Consider the following 25611-nt stretch of genomic DNA (forward strand, 5'->3'; position numbering starts at 1 on the left):
TCCGTTTCCCAATTTATTTGATTTTGTCAGGTTTACCCACAAAAAGAGGGGAAAAAATAGCCACGATGGTGTCTGATAAGCTTCCCAACTTTGCTATAAGGCTCTATATGTTGCTAGAAAGAGGTTGTACACTTAATGAGATCCAATTCCTTGAACATATAGCTTCTTCCTCCTTGCTTTTGATGATCGTGTCATTACACAGAAGCAGGGCGCTCCGGCTAAAGCAGCTCCTTAATAAACTCCTCTCTGTACAAGTCTCATGCATGCACACAAGCCTGAAGGGTTATATGCGGGTTGAGATAAGAGCTACCTCATTCCATTGCTGGTGGAATCAAAGCTGTACAGATGTGGCAGTAGCGCCGATAATAGACAATATTCTCCTCTGTTTAATCCGTGGAAAATGTGCTCAGGAAACCAAGAAGAGTGGCAGCAAACATCTATCCGTTGCTTTGTGTAGAGTTCATGTACAGAATGTTCTCCATGCAGAACATGGAGCTATTGTCTATTTTACCAAGCTCACCACTAAACAAAGGCAGCATAATCGCAATGAAACACTCAGGAATAGTAAACACGTATTCAAATGTTAATTTTCCACCCAGATGTAAGACTTCAAAGTTTTTTCTTTTTGCCTGCGATACAATAGGGAGCAGGTAGATAATTTATCTCCATTTTCTACTTCTTTGTCCTGCTGCATATGAAATACCTCCTGAAGAAAGTGATAAATGTTATAAACGGAACAAATCACCCATGTCCTGAATACTGATGGTTTATTGCCAATCAAATGCCAGTGTCAAGGAGAAAGACACGCTGAGAGCCACCTATGCCTGTGCTGACAGGTGGGCCGGCCGCTATGGAGTGGATGCTGTGAGGATGTGGGATATCTATAAAGGGACAACTGTGTCGCTTTTTACGTGGAGCCCAATGACAGGTGGGATCTTGACAGGGGAGAGAGGCAATCAGTCTCCTTATCAATCCCTGTCTTTTGACTCCAGCTCTCACAGCTGGTGTGACACCTACTGTTGCCCTTGCATGATGGGTGGTCCCCTCCCTGCCTCAATCAGAGGTGACGCGCACCAAGTCAACCTACATACACCGAAACATCCAGCTGTTTAAACACTGATTGTGATCGGTATGACAGTGAATACGAAACATGGTGACCAGATGCGTCTCTAGAGGAAGGCTTAGCCCCAGCGCGTGTTCATTAAAAGCAAATATTAAATCCAAGAGTACCAGCAGACCAACATGGTGCCGTGTCCTTGTGAGGAACGTTCTTCCCAATTACTTTCAAGGGAATTAATTTCCTGTGCTGTCCTTTAAGCACATTAGCCTGGATAACTAAAAATAATGCCACTTGCCTTCATGATGTTTAGCCGTGTGTTATCATCAGTGTCTTTGTGATATTTGCCTCCATATTAAATAGCATTGCAAGGTCGGTGGACTTGAAAGGTAGATTTAAGAAAGAAGAATCGATTTGAAAGCAGCCGATATCAACATGCTCTGACTTTGAGTGGTTTGAATAATGGTTCCATTTACAAAGATTGTTGATCCAACGATTTTCATATTGCTCCAAAAGCATGTTAACCCATCCTTCTTTCTGGGCAAAGTCCCCCTTCTTTTCAAATCTATCACTTGTTGGTAACGGGTATCTATTAAAGATTTGTTGTCTCAAATGGGATTAAGATGATATCCTTGGTCTTGACGATTCTCCTGATCAGCAGAAGAAATTGTACTGACCTGATTTGTACAATTAATGGAGTGCTCCCGTAAAACTCACTCATGATTCTTCTTTTCAAAAACAATGCCTCAGTCACTGGTGTAATTTAAAGCTTCCATTAGATTTTTTTGTTTTTCTTTCTAGTTTATAGCATAAACGGGTAAAATGTGTTTGCACATCAAACATCATTTGGTAAAACCCATTATTCCCCATCCCAAATGTTAGCTGGCTCAGGAATGGTAATTGACATTAGCTTTTGAGTTTGTATTGTGTATCCCTGCCTGTGCACTAGCTTCAGTTTGGTAAGAGTAACATTGGCTCTGTAAATTACACTAATTTCTGTCTCAATGGACACTCAGCACTCCTGTTGCTCTAGAAATAAATGCACAGCACAGACATAGTTTCCCACAGAATCAGCCTCTATTGTAGCAGCTGATAATGGGGGTCGGATGGGGGTTTCTTAATTGCTAAATTGTTTTTGCCAATTAATAACTGATTGACGTATACTGCTCCATAATCTCCCTTCATGTAGGTTTAAACAAATTAGAAAATATATTTTTTCACTAATCTCACTTATTGCCTCTGCCCTAGCTGCCTCTGGCACAGCAGCAAGCTGCGTGATATCCTCCTACATCTCTCTCTCTTCATTAGCTACAGCTATTCCTTCCAGACCCTGACTTGCTGCTTCAGCTGCAATAGCAGCTCCGCTTCAAGCCTGACAATATTCCAAAACAAATTGATTGGATAAATAATCGCTCTCACGGTTCAGATGTCCCGTGTACGTTTTCTTAAATTTCAGTTTGCTCTGTTTTGCTTACCTCTAGTCAAGGCCATCTTTGCTCTTCCTTAGAATGGCACCTTTTGAGACAGAAAAATATGTTATATTCATTTGTATTCATTCAGTAACATTCATCGTTTAACAATTAATATTATTGATGTCCACATGCATGGGCAGTTGATACTGACTAGCAGCAATGCCGGCCATCCTCTGTACAGGGGAGAGTCAAACACAAACCTCCTTACTGCACATGCTGTTTTTGTTTGATTCAGCATGTTCAGACAGACTGGTCAGTTTTCAAAGCGGTAGGTCCCATTTATTCTCTAGACCGCAGCAGCCAGCCATATTCTAATTTGACCCGCCACAGTTTCACAACAAATAATTTTTAAAAATAACTGAACAACATATTTCTGACTTGGTATTCTTTGCTCCAAGCTGAAGTTGGTGCATAGTGGCATGCGATGCAGTTCTCTCTCACACACAAGAACTTGAAAACAATGTTCATGCACATGAACCCTCACTGCTACCATTGATTGAACGAATTCTGTCGGAAAAGCTTCACACAAAGTGAAAATAAATCCTTGATGAACCAATTTATGCAGATCCACAAATTTATGGGGATTTAAAGATTTTAACCCTGGCTGTTAGAATTTAAAGTAAACTACCTTAACAGGTCTTATGAAAATGTCTCATTGCATCTTTTACAGGACTCAAGTAATGACATTTTGGAGCTTTTGTAACTTGTCTTTTTACTGAGTCCATGTAACTGCTTCAATGTTGTTTGAAATCTGGCAACATTTTATCTGTCAAAGAGTATAAAGAGCGAAAAAGCCGACTGAAATACCACCAAAGTGCACTCAAGAAAGTCTTGAAAGCTCTTGCTAGTTTGTACCAGTGTCAAAGAGTCTGTTGATGTTTCTTTCATGGGCCAAGGTTACATCTCTAATGGCTTTCCTCTCCCTCCACCTCCAGATGGTCTACCAGCTCTGTCTTTCTCCATCAGCACCTTGACCTTGATTGGCATGTTGGCAGTCATAACTTACACGGTGAGTAGGGACCTGAGACAAGTGGATGATGTTATTTCATGTGTTCCGCTCACTAATTCATCCTGTGAAATGATTTTCACACCTTGCCAATCCTGTACTTGTTGAAACCTCTTGATATAGAACATGATTTTGGGTATGGGAAAATAACTCACAATGCATGTTGTAGTAAAACTTTTTCAGGTGCAGTGCAGTTTCTTTAAAATACACTTAGTTGTCTGCCTTATTTGGTTGAACTGTACCTTTTGATGGAGCACCCTTTCAGAGTTTAGACCCCTGACATTCAATGGCTCAAATTGCTTCGACTACTGTCTTTCACCTAAGCAACAGATACTTTTGCATGATATATGTGCATCCCTCTCCGGCTTATCACCACTTATCAGCTGTCTATTTATATATATAGATCTACCGCGGGGTCCATTAATATATGCCTATATTCTGACTCCCTCAGCATTCTGCAGTTTTCCCCATTTTTTCTTAGATCAGGAAAATTGACCGTGCTGTAACACTTGTTAATACTGTCCATTTGCCGTAGTTGTTATCTTGGTAACTAGACTCTGAATATTCCCTAGAGGTGGTGCTGGTGTCAGGGTGAGAGTAACACAGAGTAGTGGCCTCTGTAAAACAGAAAAAAACTCCCCATCAACCCAGGGATTGAGAGCAAAAGTGACAGCCAACCCCAATCTATCCAGTTTCTTTTGGGCTCAAAGAATCCTATTTGAGAAATTGCACAACAATTGAATGTGGGGCTCTAATGAATAATACACAACCTAAGTTGTAGAACTAATCTCCCTTTAGGACATATAATCCATCTCATCTGAGACTCAATCCACTGTTCTCTCACTTTGCTTCACAGGTCTCTATAGAGTGGATAATTACCTCGTACATTTTGCGAATGGAAGTGTTCTCACATTTGCGCTGACCTCATGTTTCTATGTAAATGCCCCGTGGAGATGGAAACTCCCACCGTGTCTTTGTTTTTGACGTTTCTAGTTTGGATAAAGTCAACAAATCAGGCCTTTGGGCGTCAGCAGCAGCTGCCCCTCCCTCTTTGACTCTCACAGACACAAATAGAGATGCTCTCTTTTTTTATCTCACTTTTTTATCCCCTCATTTACTTTATTTACTCTGTTCTATCTGCAATCAGCAAAACATGTCTTGGTGGGAACCTACCCATATGGGCAAACAGCTCTGTGATTACTACTGAGCCTGATTAACTTAATGAAATCTGGGTGAAGCGTACATAAGCAGTGGAAATGTTGTTCATGACTTCAGTGCTAATTTATCACCACTGATCGACTAGTCATATACTTTTAATACATAGATCTCGATGATGTAAACAGTATATACAGTGCAACTGCAGACCAGTGCACTTTAAGTTTATATAGCGTAAAGAAGGTTATAGCTTTTACTTCTGTTTTTGGTCTTTTGACCAGTTTAAACAAATGTATATTATAAAGAGGGATCCCCTTTACAGTGCTTTCTTCTATTTTGACTTGTCTAAGTGTCCGTACAACTTTCTGCTAAACTAAACCAATCCTTATAACAGTTTATATGTAAGACGTTTATATTAAGCTGCAGATGTTATCTATAAAGGTTCTCTTGTTAAAGTCCTATAGTACATCAAATAGAACACAACCTAAAATGGGATTTTGTTTTGTTTGTATATCATCTGATTGTGTATGGGGATGTCCGGGCTATACCTTTTTTCTGTCTAATCGAAATACAACTTTTTACCTTTAAGAACACTTCAGCCAGTTCATTTTTAATAGCTGACCATTTTTGCGTTTGAATTTGAGATGAAAGTCGCTTCATATTTATGCAAATCCAGAATTATGGTGAATATCCTCCACATTACTTGGAATGTTTGCACATGCATATTCCCTCTATATATTATCTCCAATTGTGTTTGATTGTACCCAGCAGTGATGACATGCGAGCGATCAGGCTGATCTCAAAGCTCATACATCATGCGGAGTACTTTGGTTTCATTTAAAAGCTTGGCCAGCTTATTGACTTATGACTCTCATGGCTCTGTCTCCTGTGGACCAACCTTTCTCTTGCTCTTAAATTGTCAGCCATAAGGTGCTGACGCCAAGCTAAAGTTGAGAAGATTAATATCAGTTGATCTAATCACAGGCCCTGAGATTGACCTGAGGAGATGGGGACTTTAAATGATATTTTTGATTCACCCATATACTTTTGACCAATGTTTAGAACTCTATTTTATGACACAAGTTATTTAAGATTCACTGTCCTAGAACTGTTTAGTCTGTAGTTATTCTAATACCAGATCTACGTAAAGCTTACATTATCAGGGCAGTAACTCTTTCCATGGTGGTAACAGGCCTGAAAATCTGTATTCTTCACTTGTGGTCAAATGTAAGTTTGAGTTCATAGGTGTGCAAAAGATGGAACTTGTACATTCTTTCTTGAAGCATTTCCTTTTACATTAGAATGAGAAATGAAAAGATTATTCTACCACTTTCCAGGCATTGTCCTTTAACCTCACAGACCGCTTAATACAATTACTACAAGTATAGAAGAATAAAACTTGCGACAATTTCTTTCAAAACCTTAAAGATTGCTCGTAAAGAGGCAGCCTGGGAAGCAGGTTAGTCATCCATGGCAGTTCTTTTTTTTTTTTCAATACTGGACTGCCAGTTGAATTTCTTTTTGTAGATAATTGGATAAAATGTGCTGTCCATTCAAAGGAACTTTTAAAGTTTTCATTCACACTCAACCTCCTGTGAAAATATATGTCATAAGGCAGTAGTTAGACCGACCCTGAGTCCAGATAAAAATCATTTTATTCATAGAAAAGTAATATAGTGCCAGGATGACGGAGTGGAAAGTGCTTTTCATTGGCCACTGACACATTCTTTAACAGTTTCCATACATTAAGCCTCTCCGCATACATACTATTTAAAGCCAACTTTTTTATTCACTGAATTTACACCATACGCTACTGTCTTGCAAATTCTCAAAAGCCCATGATAGTTTTCAAGATCGAACAGCTCCTTGATAAATCCAAACACGCTGAAGTTTGGTGCTGTGGGAAGGAGGAAGAAACTAGGTTGGATGCTGAGTCATACAACTTAACCCTAACCCATACAAATTTTCTATTGAAGCTCTTGATGCGCAACACTATACAAATAATATTGCTGCAGTATAGGAGGCCTTTATCATAAAGTAGTCATACTTATCATGAATCAGTGCTCTCCTAAATCTTCCAGTTGGCAATGCACTGGGGGATCGTTTTATGTAATAGTGATCAATACACTGCAAACGTGCTGTAACATGAGAACTATGGATTTAATTACCTCTAGCTGATTTAATTTATTCATAAAAGCCTGATGTCATCAGAATAAATGGGTATTTATTCAGAATAAATGGGTATTTATTCTGATGCAGGAAACCTGTCTTGCCCTTTGTTGACAGAGGGGGACACCTACTGTAACGTTTATTTGGTGAGACTGGTTTCACTGCAGCTGTGTAAAACTTAAAGCCTCACTGTGGAGTAACACAGTGAGGACAGAGAGATTCCCGATGTCCCTCGGTTTAAATTTGAAAAGATTTCCACTAAACTATTGACAACCTTCTCAGACTGGAACAAGTAACAGAGTTTTATTTAAACTCCATGCAGACAGAATGAGGTCCAGCATTTCTGACCGACATTGTATTAGTTATATTCCTAAAACAAAGGCTTTTCATAACAGACATTTTTACTCATCAAAGCAAGAAATGCAAAGGCAGGGTTAATAACATCAATGCTGGCTTTACGCCATGTGGTATTACTGTGGATTTTCAGTCTTGAACTGGGAATCATATAGTAATTGAGATACCATCAAGTTTTTTATTTTTCATCTGCTTTTTACTATTTCAAAAGTCAGAAGGTCTATTGGTTTACAAAAAATGACCTTTTTTTGTAAACCAACAATGACATGCTAGATGCCGTCGTAGTATCAGGAGGAAAACCAGACACAATAGATGCAGGCAACAGTTGAATCAGGGAACAGGTGGTCGGCCTTGAAAAGATTTCTAAAAGTTAGCGGTCAGGCTTTTTAACAATGGCTAACAAATTGATTTCAGACAGCAACAAAGCCGTCTAGAGAGGCTGTGTTATTATATTCCTGCTTACAGTGTATAACATTTACTTTTTCTCATGCACACACAGCTTTTCCACAGCCCCTCAACAGAAGCCTATAGAGTCAGCTGACTGAGCCCTGCACTGTGTCTGTGCCACTGCATCCCTCTTGTGGTTTTCCCACACGGAATATTTAAATGTATTTAAAGATACTTAAATATTTTAATACGAGTGTGGCACCTCAGAGTGGCCCCTTAATCACCACTTTGTCAATCCTGACCTCCATTATAATAATAGAGTTAAGGTAGCAACCCTTCTACTCCTGGTGGAAAAGGGGGATAAAACACCTCACTAATCTAATCGGTTTTCAATTTTAAACACCCCTCACCCTTTTTTGGGGTCAGACTCTTAAATATAATCTCGACATTTTTGACTAAATTAAATGATTAACTATAGTAATGTTGTGGTACAAAGAACTTAATGTCTATCTATCATAATTGCTCACGGAACAATGTGTCTAATTCACCAAAGATTCAACGACATCAACCGTGGAGGAGAGGGATAGTTTACAATGCCATTGCTATTTTGAGATGGCTGAGATTCCATCGTGCACTTGTCACCGCTGATTAAATAAACTGAACATAATCAAGAAGAAGTATGGCTAAGGCTCATTAATATCACATTCATCATGTTTTTCCGCCTAGTTATTTTTCTGCCTCTTGAAATGTGACTGGACCATGTAAAAGAAATAACCAGAACGAGACAAGTGTTGGCATATGCTGCTTGGGGAACCGCTCAAATGTGAAATCGACCAACATACAGAAATGTGCTGGAGGGTGAAGAGCTTAGGCTACGTTCTATTACATTTTAACTTCTGCTTGTGAAATGCATATTTAGGAAATTACTGTTGAAATACCAGAGTAGACTGATATGCATTTTCAATTAATTGAACATTTTATTCCCCTGCCTCAAAAGTTGCATTAAAATTGGCAGGGCCAGAAGGTGGTAACCATCTCATCAATTGTAATATCGTGGATGGTCAATCATCATCACCCTATTTAATACTTCAGAGTTAATTTAAATAATGGAAGTTCTAAAAGTGAAGAAAACTTGTATACAGTATTTAGAGAAATACATATTTCATGGCCCTTTAGACCTCTAATCACACAGAAATACAAACTATCAAGACTGTTCCACATGAGGTTTGTGCACCTTGTCTTGTTTAATTGTATTGTTATATCCCATTAGTGTAGTTGACTACACTATCTTAGTCACACTTGGTCCCTAACCCGGGATCAGGTACAGATACAGCACATTGTAACTGGTGCATGCGCAGTCAGCCTGGTCACAAATCTTGGGTTACATGCAGACGTTCAAGGACTGTGGCTGACCCCAGTAGACAGATGCAGTGACTATGAATCTGCCTTTGTCCTCTTTTTTTAAATCTCTCTTAAGACACATTTGTATAAAGGTGATTTCCCAAGACTGAGAATTCACCTTCATCTTGTTATTTACTTTGAATCCACCTGTGATCATGCTGACTGTTTTTAGTGATTTTATAATTTAATTTTTTTTTATTTTATTTTCTCATCGGTACCATTTATATTCTTAGATTTGTGCTCTAATTCGATCAGATGCTGTATTTCTTAAATTGTTTTCAATTGTTTGCCCTCAATTCTTCAGTTTTCTTCAGTAAATCGGTTGGGGGAGACATCATCTTCCTCCTGCCTTTTAGCTCCACCATCACGAGTAGGAAGAGCAACAAAGTCGAGGCTTGTGTAGGAGACCTGTATCCAACTCGTTCTCCCTATCCCACTAAGAAGTCGCATGACTCTGAATGATATCGACCAAGAACACCTCCTTCAACCAACACACACACTCACACACACATCACACACTCCCTTTCACTCTGCTCCAAGCTATTTCTGGTTATTACCTTCCACAGTGGGTTTTAAAACAACTTTAATGAGCATGCATTATGATGTGTGAGCTAAAAATATACATCCCGGCTGAGGGTCACCTGTGTGTTTTTATTTTATTTTCATTTTTCTCCCATGTAGTTGCACATTTGAGAGTAAGATGTGTTTCTCTTGGGATCTGGGGCAGGTTCTCCTTTTATGAGTGTGTTTGATATTCGGGACATGCTCCGGCCTTAAGAGCTCCATGATTCATTGCAGGAGGCGACATTCGCCCGTAACAGAGATCCACAACAGAGACTAATAATAGTCTGGCCGGACTTAGTATCCCATGTGACATTCTTAATACTACCTAACACTCAGAAACTAGTAAAAGTTGTTTTAGGAAAATATAGGCGCTGACGTTTCCCCCTCTTGACAAATTGAGGAAAGAGGGCAGCATCTTTTGAGTAGGCTGAGAGTGTCTTTGAACAGAGGGGGTCTTTGTTTTATTATGAACCCATAAAATGGCACTCATCCAATCCGGTAAATGCGAGACGGCACAGGGACGGCGAGAAAGCATTGGCCTGTTGCTGTTATTTTCATTTGTATTGATTGGTCGGTTTCCTCGTATCAGAGATACCCCCTTGTTTTTAATTATAGTTCAAACATTCCTTTAGGAGACTGAATCCCACTGATAGTTGAAAGTGCCTTTAATTATATTTTTCTGCACTTATTCTCTCTCTTCTGTCACAGCATGTCAGTGTATAATTGTATGTAGAAAAGAGAAGTTGTCGTGCCTTTCATTGAAATTCACCTCACTCGACACTGAGGACACTCTGATGCCCCCTCCTCTAACCCAGATTTTTTTTCTCCCTAAATTTCTCCTTGAAAAAAATCTCACCAGATCCTGGATGGAGGATGGTGCGACACATGGGGGCACTGTTAAGCTGTATATTGCATCAGGATGATATAGGGCAGTGATAGCCACACAAAATGGTTGCAGCAAACTCACCAATAAACCTCAGCACAATTATAGATTCCACCATTTTAATCTTTTTTTTTTCCCTCTCTCAGAAATGACACAGCCGGGAACCATATGCTTTGCTGTATGTGTGTTTGCTTACCCTCATTTGACTGTTGATGTGTTTCACATTGGGAAGTTGTTGTCATCAGACTGGTGGGTATGTGTGGGTGGAAGCAAGTGTCGCGTGTGCCATCCCACTCCCCACAACAACGTGTGATTTTAATGGTGCTCTTCCACTGTCTTTCAGGCGTACGGTATGTCTGTGCTGCCTTTGAATCTGATAAAAGGCACCCGGAGTGTGGTGTACGAACGCCTGGAGAACACAGAGGACATTGACGATGTTGAGCATCAGATAGAGAAGCTGAAATCCAAGGTTGGTCTCAACTGATCATGCAAAGTGCCGGCACAACACGACATAAACACAGTGCACATTATCTACAAGTCATGGAAGAAATCAGAGACGTGAAAAGCTATAGATAATTAGATTACCAACAATTATAACTATAAAAATGTTGCCCTTTCTTATTATATGCTTCAGTGCACACTGCAGTGAGTGTATAATCACACATTCTGTGAAAAGGTACGCAAGCATCGCCTCCAGCTGATCAGTCCCTCCTCCTCCTTATCGCTCTGCCTCGCCGCTCTGTCGTTGCGTGCAATTATGAATGGTTAGCATTGTCCTTATCAGCGAACTCCTTAAATGCAGGCAGCACAAACAAGTTAAACAGAAGTTAAGGCATCTAGCAGTTGCTATTTGTTGCCGGTGAAAACATGAAGTTGAACACGAACAACCCATTCATTCATCATTTCTCTCTTCTGTCCCTTGCACATAGATATTTACTTACACAGTCGTACGTGGTTTTTCAGAGATAACCTACACAGTTATTGTTAAGGAAAACTAAAGTGCAATTTAGAGTGTGCTTTAATAGTTGAATGGCTAAAGTTTATTCATTAATACTTACAAATAAGTGTATTGTTATGAGATTGAAGGTATATACATAGCACATTTCAGACTAAAGCTTGCAAAACTGTAAAGGATTTGGTTTTGTCTTGTCGTCAGTGTGCAGATGGACGTCCCCTTTCCTCAAGGGACAGGCAAAACCTGCAGGAGCTGGAGGGCAAGCTGCAGGTTCTCCAGCGCAGGGGGAGACACCTGGAAATTGCAGAGAGGAACTGCTGCACTAAAGTGGGCAGTGCTCTCAGACCTTTCAAGGTGAGGCTGCATTATGAAATTGGCTTTCATCCATAGAGGTAAATCATATGTTTCAATGTGGACAGCACTACATACAAACGCAATGTCCTAAACGTCTGTACCGGTTCTCATAAACACTATTAATTCCGTTTTATTGTATTATTCAGCTGAGGCAGATTTGAGCTGCGCAAAGTCCCACATTTCATTTTCTGTTTTCTCTCTTAATCATTGTGTAATTTGAAAAATTCTTATTTGGCCAAGCATCATGGCTTTGTTCGTCATCTTCCTCCCAAACAGTTTCTTTGCGCTCATGTTCTTATCTGGACTGCTCTAAATTTACTTTTAGTTGTTCTTCACAGAACCGCACATTTACAGGACTCCCACGGGTTGTCTCTTCACCTAATTTAGTCTGAAGTCTCTGGGGCAGACTCACATTTCTCAGGAAGGATCTCATGGTTCCCCAGAGATAAACCAATGCAAACACAAACTTATCTTTGAATCTACTTTTTTCAGGTTGGGCAACTAATACCTGGACGCTATTTTATATGACATTTTAATGTCATTGTTTTGTCATATTCAAATTTGCCAAAAGGGTTTGCGAAAGTAGGGGATATAACATCATTTGTTTAAGACCTAAAACCAATTCAACATCTGGGCCACCTGGTTCCAACACCTGCCAATAATTTGAGATGATGTACCTCTGATTCATAATTACTACCTTGAATGCATATTTTACAACCAGCAGGAGTACAAAGCCGTACAAATATGTTTACCAGTAGTTTGCAAAGCTTAAACTATCGATTGTGTAGGAATGAGGCATCCTGATAATTCATTGGATGTGCATATATTTAACACACGTTCCATGAACAAATTATCACATCCAAAATCCCTTAAGGCTGCCCATGACTGCAGCTTCCTCTATCCTTATCCCAAACCCCCCAGTTACAGTGAAACATCTGTCATCATGTGTTGTTGTTGTTGTCAGTTTGGCATCATCAGCATTGTCGGTAATGAGGATTATGACTATCATTATGGCTGACATTATTGTCAAAACTGAAACAATCATATTTAGTAGCCTTTTTGTGTTAATACAATAACCAGAGTGTCTCTGAAATTGAAACTCTACTTAAAAAGGCACTCGATCCGCCTTTGGCAACATTCTCCATTTGCTGTATCTTATTTTTGCATCTTACCTCCTTGCACCTTGCAGACTGCTATTATTTTTCTCCTCATACATTTCCTGCCTTAGCCGTTGAATGGATCTGAGAGGAGAGATGGGACTGACCAACCCGCTGCTGTGATGATTCCCCGCAATAATCCCCACACTCCTATTCATATTTTTAACCTAATCGTTGTGCACATCTGAGTTCTTTGTGGTTTGTTCGTTGGGTGTAGCATTGCGCTTACGTGGACATAAAAGCACGCCTGAGTCTCATCTCATCAGTCATGTGGAAAAGATGATTATCTCTCAGTTGAGATAAGCTCAAAGCCATATTTTTTTTGTTTCCATCGTCATTAACCTGAAGGAAGTGTCATTTAACAGCTTTAATCTTGGCTATCCCTAAATGCACTGGCAATACAATTAAAAGATGTGCTAACATCTCAACTCCAAATGCAGCTACATGCAGCACATTGACAGAAATACATGGTTTGTTGATTTTAAATACAACTTTACAGGCACCACTTATATTTTACTGCATACTATGAAATACATTTGTAAAAAATTTACAATCCACCTGAATGGATCTCAAGAGCATTTTGCATTTTTCAATACCTGCAGAATAATTTATTTGTTCCAAGGGACCAGAGCTGAGAGCAGGTCCTACATGACAAGAACAGCACTTCACACCCTGCTATTCATATTTAATTTCAGCTTATATCTTTTACATTGAACGTATGCTGTGCTGATGTGAATCTAATGCGTCTGATAGGTTCTTACTTTCCTCTCCTACGCAGCATGCCATAGGCGATTCACAGTAAAATAGGTCTCACTGTTTCTAATCATGTTTTCCATGTTGACAGAACAAGTCCCAACGTCACTCTCTTACTTCACGTTTTACCACTGCTATTCATTTTCCAGCGTTTTACTGCACCGCAGGGATGCACAAACATTTTAAACCAATGTCAGTAACAGTTTGTCTTTAACCGAGGGGGTTAGCACTAATGGCAGTCCCCAGACTCAAATTTGAACCGTAATGAGTTGGGAGATTTATAAACCGTATACACCCGGTGCACTGTTGTCGAGTGATAAGCCAGATGATTGTGACTTCTCCAGAGCGGTCACACCACAGTGTCTCAAAACATATTCTGTCCTTTTTTAAATCAAGCCTGCCGGTGGGTGAAAATGACTCACCGAACAAGAGAGGAAGGAGCATGTACAACTAAGAAAAGTGCTTGGACCTCACAAAATAGTTCATGTATTTTGAATGTATCATTCAAAAAAATCATATGAAAATAGATCCCACCTTTACATTAGTTAATATATATTGTTTCCGTTTCAAAAAATGTGTTAAGTGTGTCCCTGCAAAAAAACATTTAGATGATTGTATTCTCTTTCTTCAAATTGTTGTTCAAAATTAAGATGATATAAAAACAATGAAAAATGCATGTTGATCATCAATTTTTGATTGTAATTCATGCTTTACTACAATCATTGAGAAATTAATTCAAGGCAAGTTTATATCAAATATAATTGGTTTACAAAGCACCCATTTTCTCACTGCTTTATTGATAAGGAAGTGTCAGAATTCAAAGCTTGCAGGAGTGAGGAAATAAACGGGCTCTTTCATTGATTTTTCATATTCAGTTTTTTTTTGATCACTCTTTAATCCTGAGACGTGCTCAGTTGCGTGATTAGCTTGGTGATTAACTGTCAGGGTCCAAACACGCTTTTCATCATCCTTTTGAAGGCATTAAACAAAAAATCACAGCAATGTATACATTTTAATTGCATTAAGATTTAAATGCTGCTTTTTACTCTGCAATTGCTGACAGCAGCTATTTTAGGTTTAAATGCCTCCTTGAAAACGAACAAATTATGGCCTTTTTTAGCCGTTTTGGCTGCCGTCAACCTTTTTCCTCCCTGGTTGCAGCCTCCCCACTCCGTCTGGGCTGTGCCATTGCTTCCCCCCTGTCACCTTCGGCAAAAGAGCCAAACTGAGGCTGGCCAGGCCATATGGTCCCCCCTTGAAAAAAGGAGACATGGCAGAAAGGTTATATTGGATGACCAACTGGATGCATTGGAAAATATACCCTGTAATGTTGCTGGGTTTTCATTCACCATAGGTGTATTTCCTGGTTGTGGTACACTGTTTTTTATTATAATGTATTTGTTTTGTTGTAATTTTGCAGATAATGTTGGGCATTTTCTTTATCCTGGTTGCACTGCTGTTCACCATTGCCCTATTCATTTCAAAGTAAGTCATGAAACATCCTATAACACACAATACCACTTACAAATCTACATCTCTTAAGGCAGTCAGTGTAATTTTTAGAATACGTACAGGTAATGATTTTTCCCTCAAATTGTTTCAGTTTGGACAAAGCTCTCCACTCTGCTGGCATGAGCTCAGGGTTCGTCATCTTTGGCACCAACCTAACCAACCCTCTGAATGAACTTCTACTCACCCTTCAACCCGTGAGTATACCCTCATCTCTCATGTCCAAAAGATGATTATCCGCAATTAAGATATGCTTAGAGCCCTATTTTCTTTTTTTCCGTGATCATTAACCTAAATGAAGCTTAATTTATAAACATTATTCTTGGCCATTCTTAAACGCAGCAGTGCATGTGCTTCAGTTCAGTGCCGGTGAACTGTGAAATAACTAAGTCTCAACTACAAAAACAGCTACTCTTATTGTCTTAAATGTTACTTAATGGTTTCTCACTTAAATACAGCCCTATAGGCGGCGCTTCTATTTAACAAAATGCAGATTCTTACAATCAATGAACTTCCATCATTGATTGCTCTGTGAACCACATTTGGCACAACATTAAATATAAGGTGTAAAGGTGTAGTGCACCTGCGAAATGTCATCAAATTCTGTATATTTGCTATGGATTTCACACCTTTTTCAGATCGGTAAGCCCTGTGAGTCAAATTGTTATGACTGAATGTGGACTATACTAATAAAATGCAATTCATTGATGAATTGTTCTGGTAATAAAATAAAAAGAAATAATGCAGCCACTTCTCAAGCCTTTGTGTATCAGTTTCTATCTTTTAATATTAACATATCCAAAAAGTAATCAGCAATAAGTCATACGAATGGCCGTAAACATTTCTAAGCATTCGATTATTTTGTGCAACCTCATGGATTTGAGAAACTGACATAAGCAGTGGTGTCAAACGACTAAAGCCTTATTTTAATTGTCTGTTCCGATTGACGTCCCGACCATTACTCCTTTCCTCCAGGTCCTTTTGGCAGGTCTGGACACAGAACAGAACATCCTCTTTAAAACTTGGTATTCTGCAGGAACGTTATAGTGGAAGAAATGACTGACAGCTCAGACCATTAAAGAATTACTTCATAGATAGTGGCATTGATTAAATATCTAAGGCCAGTGTTTAAAAGTATGACCTTGGTATTTAAGGAATCAAGTGCACCATACCACGAATATAGGATGCTATATAGGTGGGAGGTTGAATAAGAATGTTTGACTTATAGAACATAATCAATAAATATTTATATGTTGCACGCGCTGTGCTTTCATGTCTGGAGAAGCATCTGTAAATAGTGTTTTTTACAGATTAAGAGGAAAAAGGTTAGGATATGCTGTTTTTAGTGTTAAAGAGTCTTGACATTGTCAGAGTTCAGTGCACGGTGTCCAGCTCAGACGTGCTCCAGGTTAATTGGCCTTGACCAAGTGGTGCTGATGACACCTGCTCATTAGCAGCTCAAAGCTTCCTTGAAAGGCAGCCAGCCTGAGTATCTGGCTCTGAGAGCAGCTGTGACTATATAGCATGTGCTTTTATACATGTGAGACATGTAGCTGACCTCTGTCCCTGTTTTCACAGGTTTTCCCGCTGGATTACATCCTGATCACCGTCATCACCATGTACTTTGTTCTCACATCCATGGCTGGCATTCGCAACATGGGCATCTGGTTCTTCTGGATAAGGGTAAGCAAATACCACACTCGCATGGAACTACAAACACACCATAAACATTGACATTATTAACCTGAACCATTTTTCTTATTTTCCAGCTTTACAAAATAAGACCAAAGAAAACTCGTCCTCAGGCTCTTCTCTTCCTCTGCATGATTCTCCTCTTGATCGTCCTTCACACCAGCTACATGATCTACAGCTTAGCCCCACAATACGTCATGTACGGCAGCCAGAAATATCTTGTACAGGTGAGGAAAACGTTTTTTGTTTGTATTTGTGTGGCTATAGCTCTGAGGATGGGGCTCTAACAAGGGCAGTGGTCAGTCATAGTAGGTTCAATCCACTTTGGTCCAGCAGGGTGTAGGCAGCGCCGGCGGTCTCTAAGGGCCGGTAGCGGCTGCTTTTATTCCCTTGTTTCTCATGGATTCTGTCTGTCCGTATTAGACTGTGTGTCTATTACTGTGTGGATCTGCGGTTTTGACAGTCCAACCCCTGTGTGATCTGATGTTTCTCTGCTCCCTCTCTGTGTGTGGGTGTGTGCATGTGGTTTAGATGCACCCTTGTGTCTATGCTTCGTCTCAAAAATCCTACAAACAACATAATTAAAGTGAAGCGCATTGTTGTGGCTCAAACATCCTCTTTTTTAAATGAAAGAAAAAATGACCTTTTTTGAAACCATTGTATGATATACGGGGTAAGAACATTGTTCTCATAGGGTAGTAACTTTATTCCTATGAGCTGCTGCTTTTTCACCCACAGTATCTGAATATATTGTCTCTCAGTTCCTTTTATGCCAGCCAAGCATATCCAGTGTACCCTGGATAGTAGAGAATATTAAATACCTTAAATTTAAGCCCTTTTTATCGACTTTAGTAATCTTTAAAGTTCCTGTAGGTGAAGCAGCTCTTTAAATGACTTTCAATTATATCATACTTACTTGTGGCTATGTTGGAAACCCTTTATATTATTCTGTATAATCTTAGTTATGTTGTTTATTCTATTTATCTAAAGAAAAACTTATTCTGTCCTGCAGATGTTTCCATTACTTTGTCAAAGTTGCGGTCTTTTTTATAATTTATGAGTAAAAGAATTGTTGTGGTAGTATAGATTTTCAGATATGTGTATGTTACTTCATCTCAAGGCTAAATCTGTTTATTACTTTGCTTGACAGATATGTTCCTCTTGTGTTTCAGACGCCCTCAGCAGGTCCTACATCTGGGAACACTACTATTGCCACCACGAGGATCTGTGATGCCGAAGCGCCTGAGGGTAAGTCTGTCATCTCCGCTCGCTCACCGATGTAGCACCAGTCTAATAGCAAGATGTTGGAAGAACCTACAACACATCATCAAATATTCATCCCTCACAAGTGGAGTCTATCCTGGAAGAAAGGAAAAGACTTAGTTTTGTAGAACATATACTTAAGCAATCTTTATCACCATGTATCACCATTCGTTATTTATTAGAGAGAATAATGCCAAGGACAAACATTTGCTAATGCGGAACATGCCTTCCTGCTGTCTCCATGCCAACGCTTATTACAGTGAATCAGCCATGAAAACGAATGTGTGAATGTACATCATGCTAGCGAAGCATATCATACTAATTTATTTATTTGCCTTGTGTTCAACCCAGGCTCTTGTGGTGCTGTAGGGAATGTGATGGAATTGTTATATCTGGTTTTAAAACCAGAGATAGTTTAATGAAATAATGGATATTGTATATGGATATGTGGATATGTGCACATATACATTCATACTGCTTTGTGGGCTCAATAAAATCTATTACTAACAGTAGAGCATATACCACCGTCAAGACGCAACAGATTGCACAGCTCCTTCAATATACCTTTTCCATCAAGATCCATGCATTATTCCCTGGGATATTGTTGAAAATAGGCAGCAGTGGCTCAGGAGGAAAAGCGATTTTGTCCACGAACCGGACGTCGTTGGTTTAATTTGGTCTATTGTGCATGTTTGTATTTAAACGGAGGTTATTTACTGATGTGGATAATCATTAATTTATGTAATTGAACAGAGTTGGGGAATATGCTCTCCCAGAAAAAGCACTTAATGAGCGTTGTTTGGTTTCAATGTCAAGTATGTAATATAAAAACTGGGTGAAGTTCACGTGAACACACTTAAAGTTTGAGTGGTAATTATTGTAGTCAATTAAGTATATGTTATATGTCCTGCTTTTATATATTCCCTGGTAATAGATTAACTGTGCCGGTTTTAAATGATGATAATATTTATAGGTATTAATGTGTAGGAGTGCAACAAGTTGACGTGACAGTTAAATAATTGGTCTGTTTGACTACAGTTTATTTTTTATTATTAATTGTGTTTTTTTTTAGTTTGTCCTGAATAACTTATACTAAATAAAAAAACATGGCGTCTTTAATCTTAAATTAATGGTTCGAATAAAATAAAATACAAACTAAACTTCCTAGCTAAGCATGTAGTGTTTTATATGGCAGGCTAAATGCAACGTGGGTCGAAACCCTCTGTAAACTGCAAACTAACATCTTTTATTTGGTGAAAATAAAAACCCTTTTAGTAAATGTGACTTTAATATCCACAGCAATATTGATACATTATATTACTATAGCATTTTTAGATGCTACATTGAGAGCAGGTTTTAGGAGCTTCCCTTTACTTGTTGGCAGGCTAAACAGTTTTCTACACTTTGCAGACTAAATGCTTTGCCCAGATTAATTAGCTGATAGCTGTTTAAAGAACCTATAATGTTGACGTTGACTGTAGACTTTATCAATGACGCTGCTGCTTTGTATTTTATGTGTTATATTGCGGTGATTATTAAGGAAGAGGTAGCACAGTGTTGGCAGGAGATGTGTATATGATATCGCAGCATTTTTCACAATTTATTCAAGATTAAAACTGTGTCAATATTTCATTTTCCATCCATCCATCCATTGGGGGCCGGGTTAGTGTCACTGGGACTGCAAATTGCCTTATAGAGTTACAGTTTTGTAAATTTATCAGTGTTTAAATATAGACAACTTATCTGAACTGAAATGTGAATCTTTGTTGTTAAGTACCAAAACTAGATTCTGTCTCGCCAGTGAAATGACACCTTTGGGATAACTTGAGAGTAATTTCACCCACTACAAGCTGAAGGACGAAAGAATAAGAAGTGATTAACATGTATTTGTTTGGGCTTTGAGCCGTGGATATTGTCTGTGATTGCTGACTGTATCAGGGTTACACAGCAAGGAGAGGTGCTAATAGACTAATGCCTCTGACATTTGAAAGAATTTCACCTGTTTGGCCCCTCTTCCCGTGAATCGTCGGCATCTTGCACTGAAGTCAATCAGCAGTTGAGATGAAAAAAGGTACAATTAGGCAGAATACATTAACAGTTGTCAATCAAATCAGCTCCTCTGACAACAGAAGTAAAATAAGTGGTCTTTTTTGTTTACAATATTGTGATAGAGATGAGCATCCAGGGCTGCTTCTCCCAGGAGGAAAGGCAACTAACCAAAATACTTGATCTTCTAAAAATGTGCATTCCACCATGCTGTAAAGATGCAACTGAAGAATATTGATACATTATATTAGGAAAACTTCTCTCTATTTTGTCTACTGTAAAATGAGTAGCATTTTTTTTTAGAAACCACCTATCCAGGCACCTGGACAATCAGAGGTTCAACACAAAGATTTTGAAATACTAAATCTGATAATATATTTCCGTTGCCGAAAAAGGTTCCATTCATTTCTTCCAACTCCTGCTCTGTATTGACAATACTGCCAATGCTGTCAATATACAATAATTACATAAACTCACAATCCCCATAATACTCTTGTTTACATGAATATTCTGACAGAATTGGTTTTTCTGGGTTTGGTTGTTTGTTTTTTATCAAACAAATTACGTGTTTTCTGTCCAATGACTGTCACAATTAATCCAAACAGATCCACCCAGGATTCTGCACCACTGTGTGTATTGTAGCCTTGAGATTGTCATGATTTTGTTTATCTCACGAGAGAAGGCAAAGATAGCTCTTGAAGTTAAGCTATATTAACTAAGGCCCCCTTTGTGAGAAAAAAAATGTCCGCATTCAATATTCACTATGTACATTTTCCTAACTTAAATGTATAAAAGCTACTGAACATCTATTTTATATATTTTGTTACTTGTGTACTTACATTATCTGAAATGTTTTGAAACAATGTTCAAACCAAGAGAAACCCTCAATTTTGTTCAGGGTAACCAGACGTTTGATCTTTTACGTCATATCAGCTTTACCCATTGCTTTGTTCATCTCAGCTTCCAGGAACACGACTTATGATGAAGGAAAACACACTGGTAGCCAGTTAGCTAGTCACCTATTTTTTCCTTCCCCCTTTTTGTAACAGTCACTCCTAATGGATCCGGATTATCCGCTGAAAGTTCCAAACCGTACCTAATCCATGAACATAATTTGCCCCCGACTCCTCTCAATTAGATTTTCATTGGCAATAGTGGTGAATACAACAACTCCCATGAACCCACATTGCTTCAAACAAGTATTTTGAACTAGGTGTTTTTCATTACTGTGATTGAGAGACCCCTAATTGAGACCATGCACATTTAGTTAAATTGCTGATATACAGTAGCATAGACTCTGCCACCTCCATCACTTCAGTATGTCAAATTCTGAATCATAGTTTTCTTTCATGTACAATACATGAACTATAGTAACATAATATATTCTGTACTATAAACATGCATATGGCTAATGAAAACATTCACATACTATTCACATTATTTAATTCTGACCCTAAACCGTATTTTATCAAAAAATAACAGACGTAAAATTGTCTATATTTTAGTTTTTTCAATTGTTGATTTCAGTCACATTCAAATATGTATCACACTCTACTCTTTTATTTGTAAACATAGAAAATAGTGCTCTTCATGCACGGGCCCTTGGGAGGAGAAAAAAAAAGCATCACCATAGTCATATGAGATTCACAAGCATGGATATAAATTGATACTTCACTTATAGTCTCTAACCTCATGCACCTCTCTGTGGATGTGGAAAACAAGAATGGCAATATACTGTGGTAGAAAACATATCAACCCTAGAACAGGCTCTCGGAGGACATCCCTTAAAAATAACCTTTAGTGTGACACTGGATCAAAAGGCAGCTGAGGCAAAATAGGAAAGGAGGCAGGCTGGTGACTGATCTGCCGGTTGGTCACAGTGGTGTAATGTGAGCTGGTGCTCAGTACCAAGCTCTCATCTACTCCGAGGTCATTACCACGCCATTACTCATTTACGCAGCATAATGGAAAAGGAATCTACAGAAATGAGTTGCAGGGGCCACAGACAACCTGAACCCCACTTCAGTGTGTGATTTAACGCAGGTTAAAAAGAAGAAAAAGAAGAATCTGAGTCCTGAAAGTTGCGCTGTTTGGACGTCTGTACCGTGAAGATCCTGTTTTCCTCTTTCCCTTTGCAGCTGAAAGGGCAAAAATCGTACTCCATTTAATTTTATACCCGTAGTCTCTCAAGCCATTGGCACAAACTTGAATCCCCCCGGGTACTAAATCTCTCCAGGTTTGGTTTTAGTATATTGAATAACTTAATAACTCAATAAGTAATTTTATTAATGAATTTAATTGAATCTTTAATGGCTTTGTGAAGCTTGTGTGAAACCTGAGTAATCACCAGCACGAGACAAGGCTGCCAATAAAATCATGCTTATCACCAGGATGCGCACGTTGTTACTTCTGGTGGGGGAGTTGATTTGAAAATGTACAAAATGTATTTTTATTTTTATTTTATGTTAATGTAGCTGCATGCACATCCCTCTTTGATAATTATGATCTCGATAATGTGATAGTCTTTTACTAAATGACAGTGCACTCCTTGTGTCAGATCGAAATGTAAATATGCACTCAGTTCTATTTACATATGTCACCATATGATTTAGTAGTTCATTTAATTTTATTTCATAATAATTATCTCATCAAAGATTTATGTCTTCTTGATTACTCCCCCTTTAAGGCATTAACTGATTAAAACTCTCTGCGGTTTATTGCCGTAATGTTAACGCCTCCATCGTTACATTAGTAACCTTCAGTATTGCTTTCATTAGTTCCCTTTACTGTCTAACCAATGATTTTAATGATATTTGTACACTAGTGGTAAAATGTTGAGGTTTAGAGCTCAGCCTTCAACGCTGTCCCGGTTACGAAGTCGTAAGCAATGTGTGGGTCACCTAACCTTTTCTCTACCTAGACATAAAAAAACACAGAAGTAAGCCCTTCAATTCAGAAACAAACTTGATTAATTTAGATTATGAAGAGAATAATTATTAAATATATGAGATTAAAAACAAAAACAAATGATTCTCAAATCAAGTCTTTGTTAGACTGCCAATTGTGTAACGGCCTGTTACGATATTAATTAATTTTAAAAACAACACAATTTGATACAGAACGGTGGCTTGAAAACATATTAAAACACCATTTTTTTTGCCAACAAAATGCCAAATGCCTGCTGACAATTTGCCAGTAAACATCTTCTGGTTAGGTTTTTATGTGGAGGATTTGTATCACCAGCAACGTTGATGCTGTCAGAGACAAAATGATAAACATGAAGGTAGGACACCCCTCGAGCCTTCACCATGCTGTAAAAATGTCTTGCTGGGAGTTTAGGATGATGAGCGGATGTCCAGCTCCTTCATTGAAAGACAAAAGAAATGACTGATTATTTCTAGTTTGACTCGCAGTGTTGAAACTTCTGTTGAAGCAGAGTGTTCTCACACTGTGGACGGCTGTCTGTTTCCTAGCAACTTGCTGGTTTCACAGCATTGTTTAAAAGACCTCCAGAGGGGGAAGGAGGGGGGGAAGATGGTCGTAGTTTAATGTGTTGCCTCTGAGATGTCAGGTGCCTGAGCAATTTTCAACAAGAGACTCCGCCACCCCCATCACAAATTAATAGTAATTTTCTTTGCATCAAGGGGATCATCGTCAATTTGCATTACAATTGAATATGTCAGTCAAAAGGGATTTTTTTTTTAGAGGAAAACGTCCATCTTTTGATCCACAGAAACCAGCTACCTATTCCTGTATTAAGCTTAATTGTGCGATGTTCAGAGTTTGTGCTGTGAACCATATCTGACCTTTACTTTGTAATGCTTTACATATTTCAAATCAAATCACACTTTACATAACCCATATTTACTTCACCCAGCACATACATCATTCATGATATTTATTCTCTAGGCATGATTGATTATTGTTTTTATGCACCAGTAAGTCATATACAACATACACTGATTACACATCTGTACACTACTCTGTCTTGTGCGGAATACTCCACATGCATTAATCTACATAAGTATCCTAATTTTTGTCAATATCTTCTTGAATACAATGACTGAAGCTTTCTTATAAAGGGCTTCAACTGAGTGCTGTCATCACATCTGTGTGATTGACTCTTCCTGAACAAGAAGAATCCACCAAAGAACTCAGTCTTTCATTGTGTCAAAATATCTTCACACAGAAGTTGGTGAGGACCAAAATTGAGCTATAAAGAGAGTTAATACTGAATGCAGCCTTTACGGTCTAGTTCAAGTCTCAGGACACTTCCCTTTAGTACTTTCTGATTTGAACTGTACTTTTTATTTGTCAGGACCCTGAAACTAACTCCAACTAATGCAAGTGTTGTTTACAAGTTGTGTGATGTATTGTGTTAGTACTTCTAATGGACCTTAGATCTCAAACTTGATATGGTTGTGTAAAGTAATTTAATCATAGCCACTTATGCTATAAAACAAGACGATTGTCTGTGCTGCTTCCTGCTAGTGGTCAAATGAGGTTGCTTCTTCATATCTGGTCTTTTGTGTCTGCATCTGGATGTTTTGAGCTCTGCTCAAATGGATTTTCTTTGAAAGTAAAAAACTGAAAATATTGGCCGGTGAAAACGATACTTTTAGTGAACTTTTATCGACAACACCAATATGAGAACCCCGAGATTTGAAAGCAGTTCTGCTGGAGGAATATCAGCATCCTCAAAGGACATTGAATAAAGGGCTCCTTTGCTTTCCGATGGAGAAGAAAGTAAAAGCACAAGTGTAGGTACTTGAGTGCTTGCTGATGGAGAGGCTTTCACAGTGTGTGTGTGTGTGTGTGTGTGTGTGTGTGTGTGTGTGTGTGTGTGTGTGTGTGTGTGTGTGTGTGTGTGTGTGTGTGTGTGTGTGTGTGTGTGTGTGTGTGTGTGTGTGTGTGTGTGTGTGTGTGCACAGTGTTGTATGCATGTATTTGTGTTTGAATACTGAGACAAAACTTATACATAATGCATCACGCTACACGGGCAGCACTCACCCGGGTATCACGAGTCAAGGTGAAATTACCTGCACTCCCACACTGCCCCATGCTCTTATCAGAGAACAGTAATGATTTCAAGGTGAAGCAGGTCAGCGGTGTACATGATAATATATTTAGGCAGACCACTGCTGTGAACCATCTGTAGGTCCCACTTGGAGCCCTGCAGTTCAGGAGAGCAGCTGGAGAGCTACAGATGGCGGAGGTAGTGAAGGAAAGGACTGGGGTCATGGAGATGGTGCATAGACTTGCCTCTTCTTCAATTATCTGTTGATCCAGGTGAAGCAAAGGCTGAGTGTTGGTACAATCCCAAGGGTCCTCTCAATCAAATGTTTATTAGAGGTGAAGCGGTACAGGTTTGGATATTCCTCCGTCTTCTTCTCTCTTTATTTATTTTAGTTAGCATTCAAGAGAGGAAAGCTTT

At 38.9% G+C, this 25611-nt stretch overlaps 1 protein-coding gene across 1 annotated transcript in view; it reads left to right on the forward strand.

The window, feature by feature from the left end:
- Positions 1-25611, forward strand: part of lmbrd1 (LMBR1 domain containing 1) — a 51195-nt gene that overhangs the window by 18373 nt on the left and 7211 nt on the right. The window contains exons 7-14 of the mRNA XM_053436290.1: positions 3465-3538; positions 10792-10917; positions 11605-11757; positions 15088-15152; positions 15271-15373; positions 16755-16859; positions 16946-17095; positions 18041-18116. Coding sequence (XP_053292265.1) covers positions 3465-3538; positions 10792-10917; positions 11605-11757; positions 15088-15152; positions 15271-15373; positions 16755-16859; positions 16946-17095; positions 18041-18116 — 852 coding nt within the window. The remainder of the gene's footprint in view (positions 1-3464; positions 3539-10791; positions 10918-11604; positions 11758-15087; positions 15153-15270; positions 15374-16754; positions 16860-16945; positions 17096-18040; positions 18117-25611) is intronic.

The sequence above is a fragment of the Pleuronectes platessa genome, chromosome 12 (genome assembly GCF_947347685.1).
Source record: "Pleuronectes platessa chromosome 12, fPlePla1.1, whole genome shotgun sequence".
NCBI classification, from domain to species: Eukaryota; Metazoa; Chordata; class Actinopteri; order Pleuronectiformes; family Pleuronectidae; genus Pleuronectes; species Pleuronectes platessa.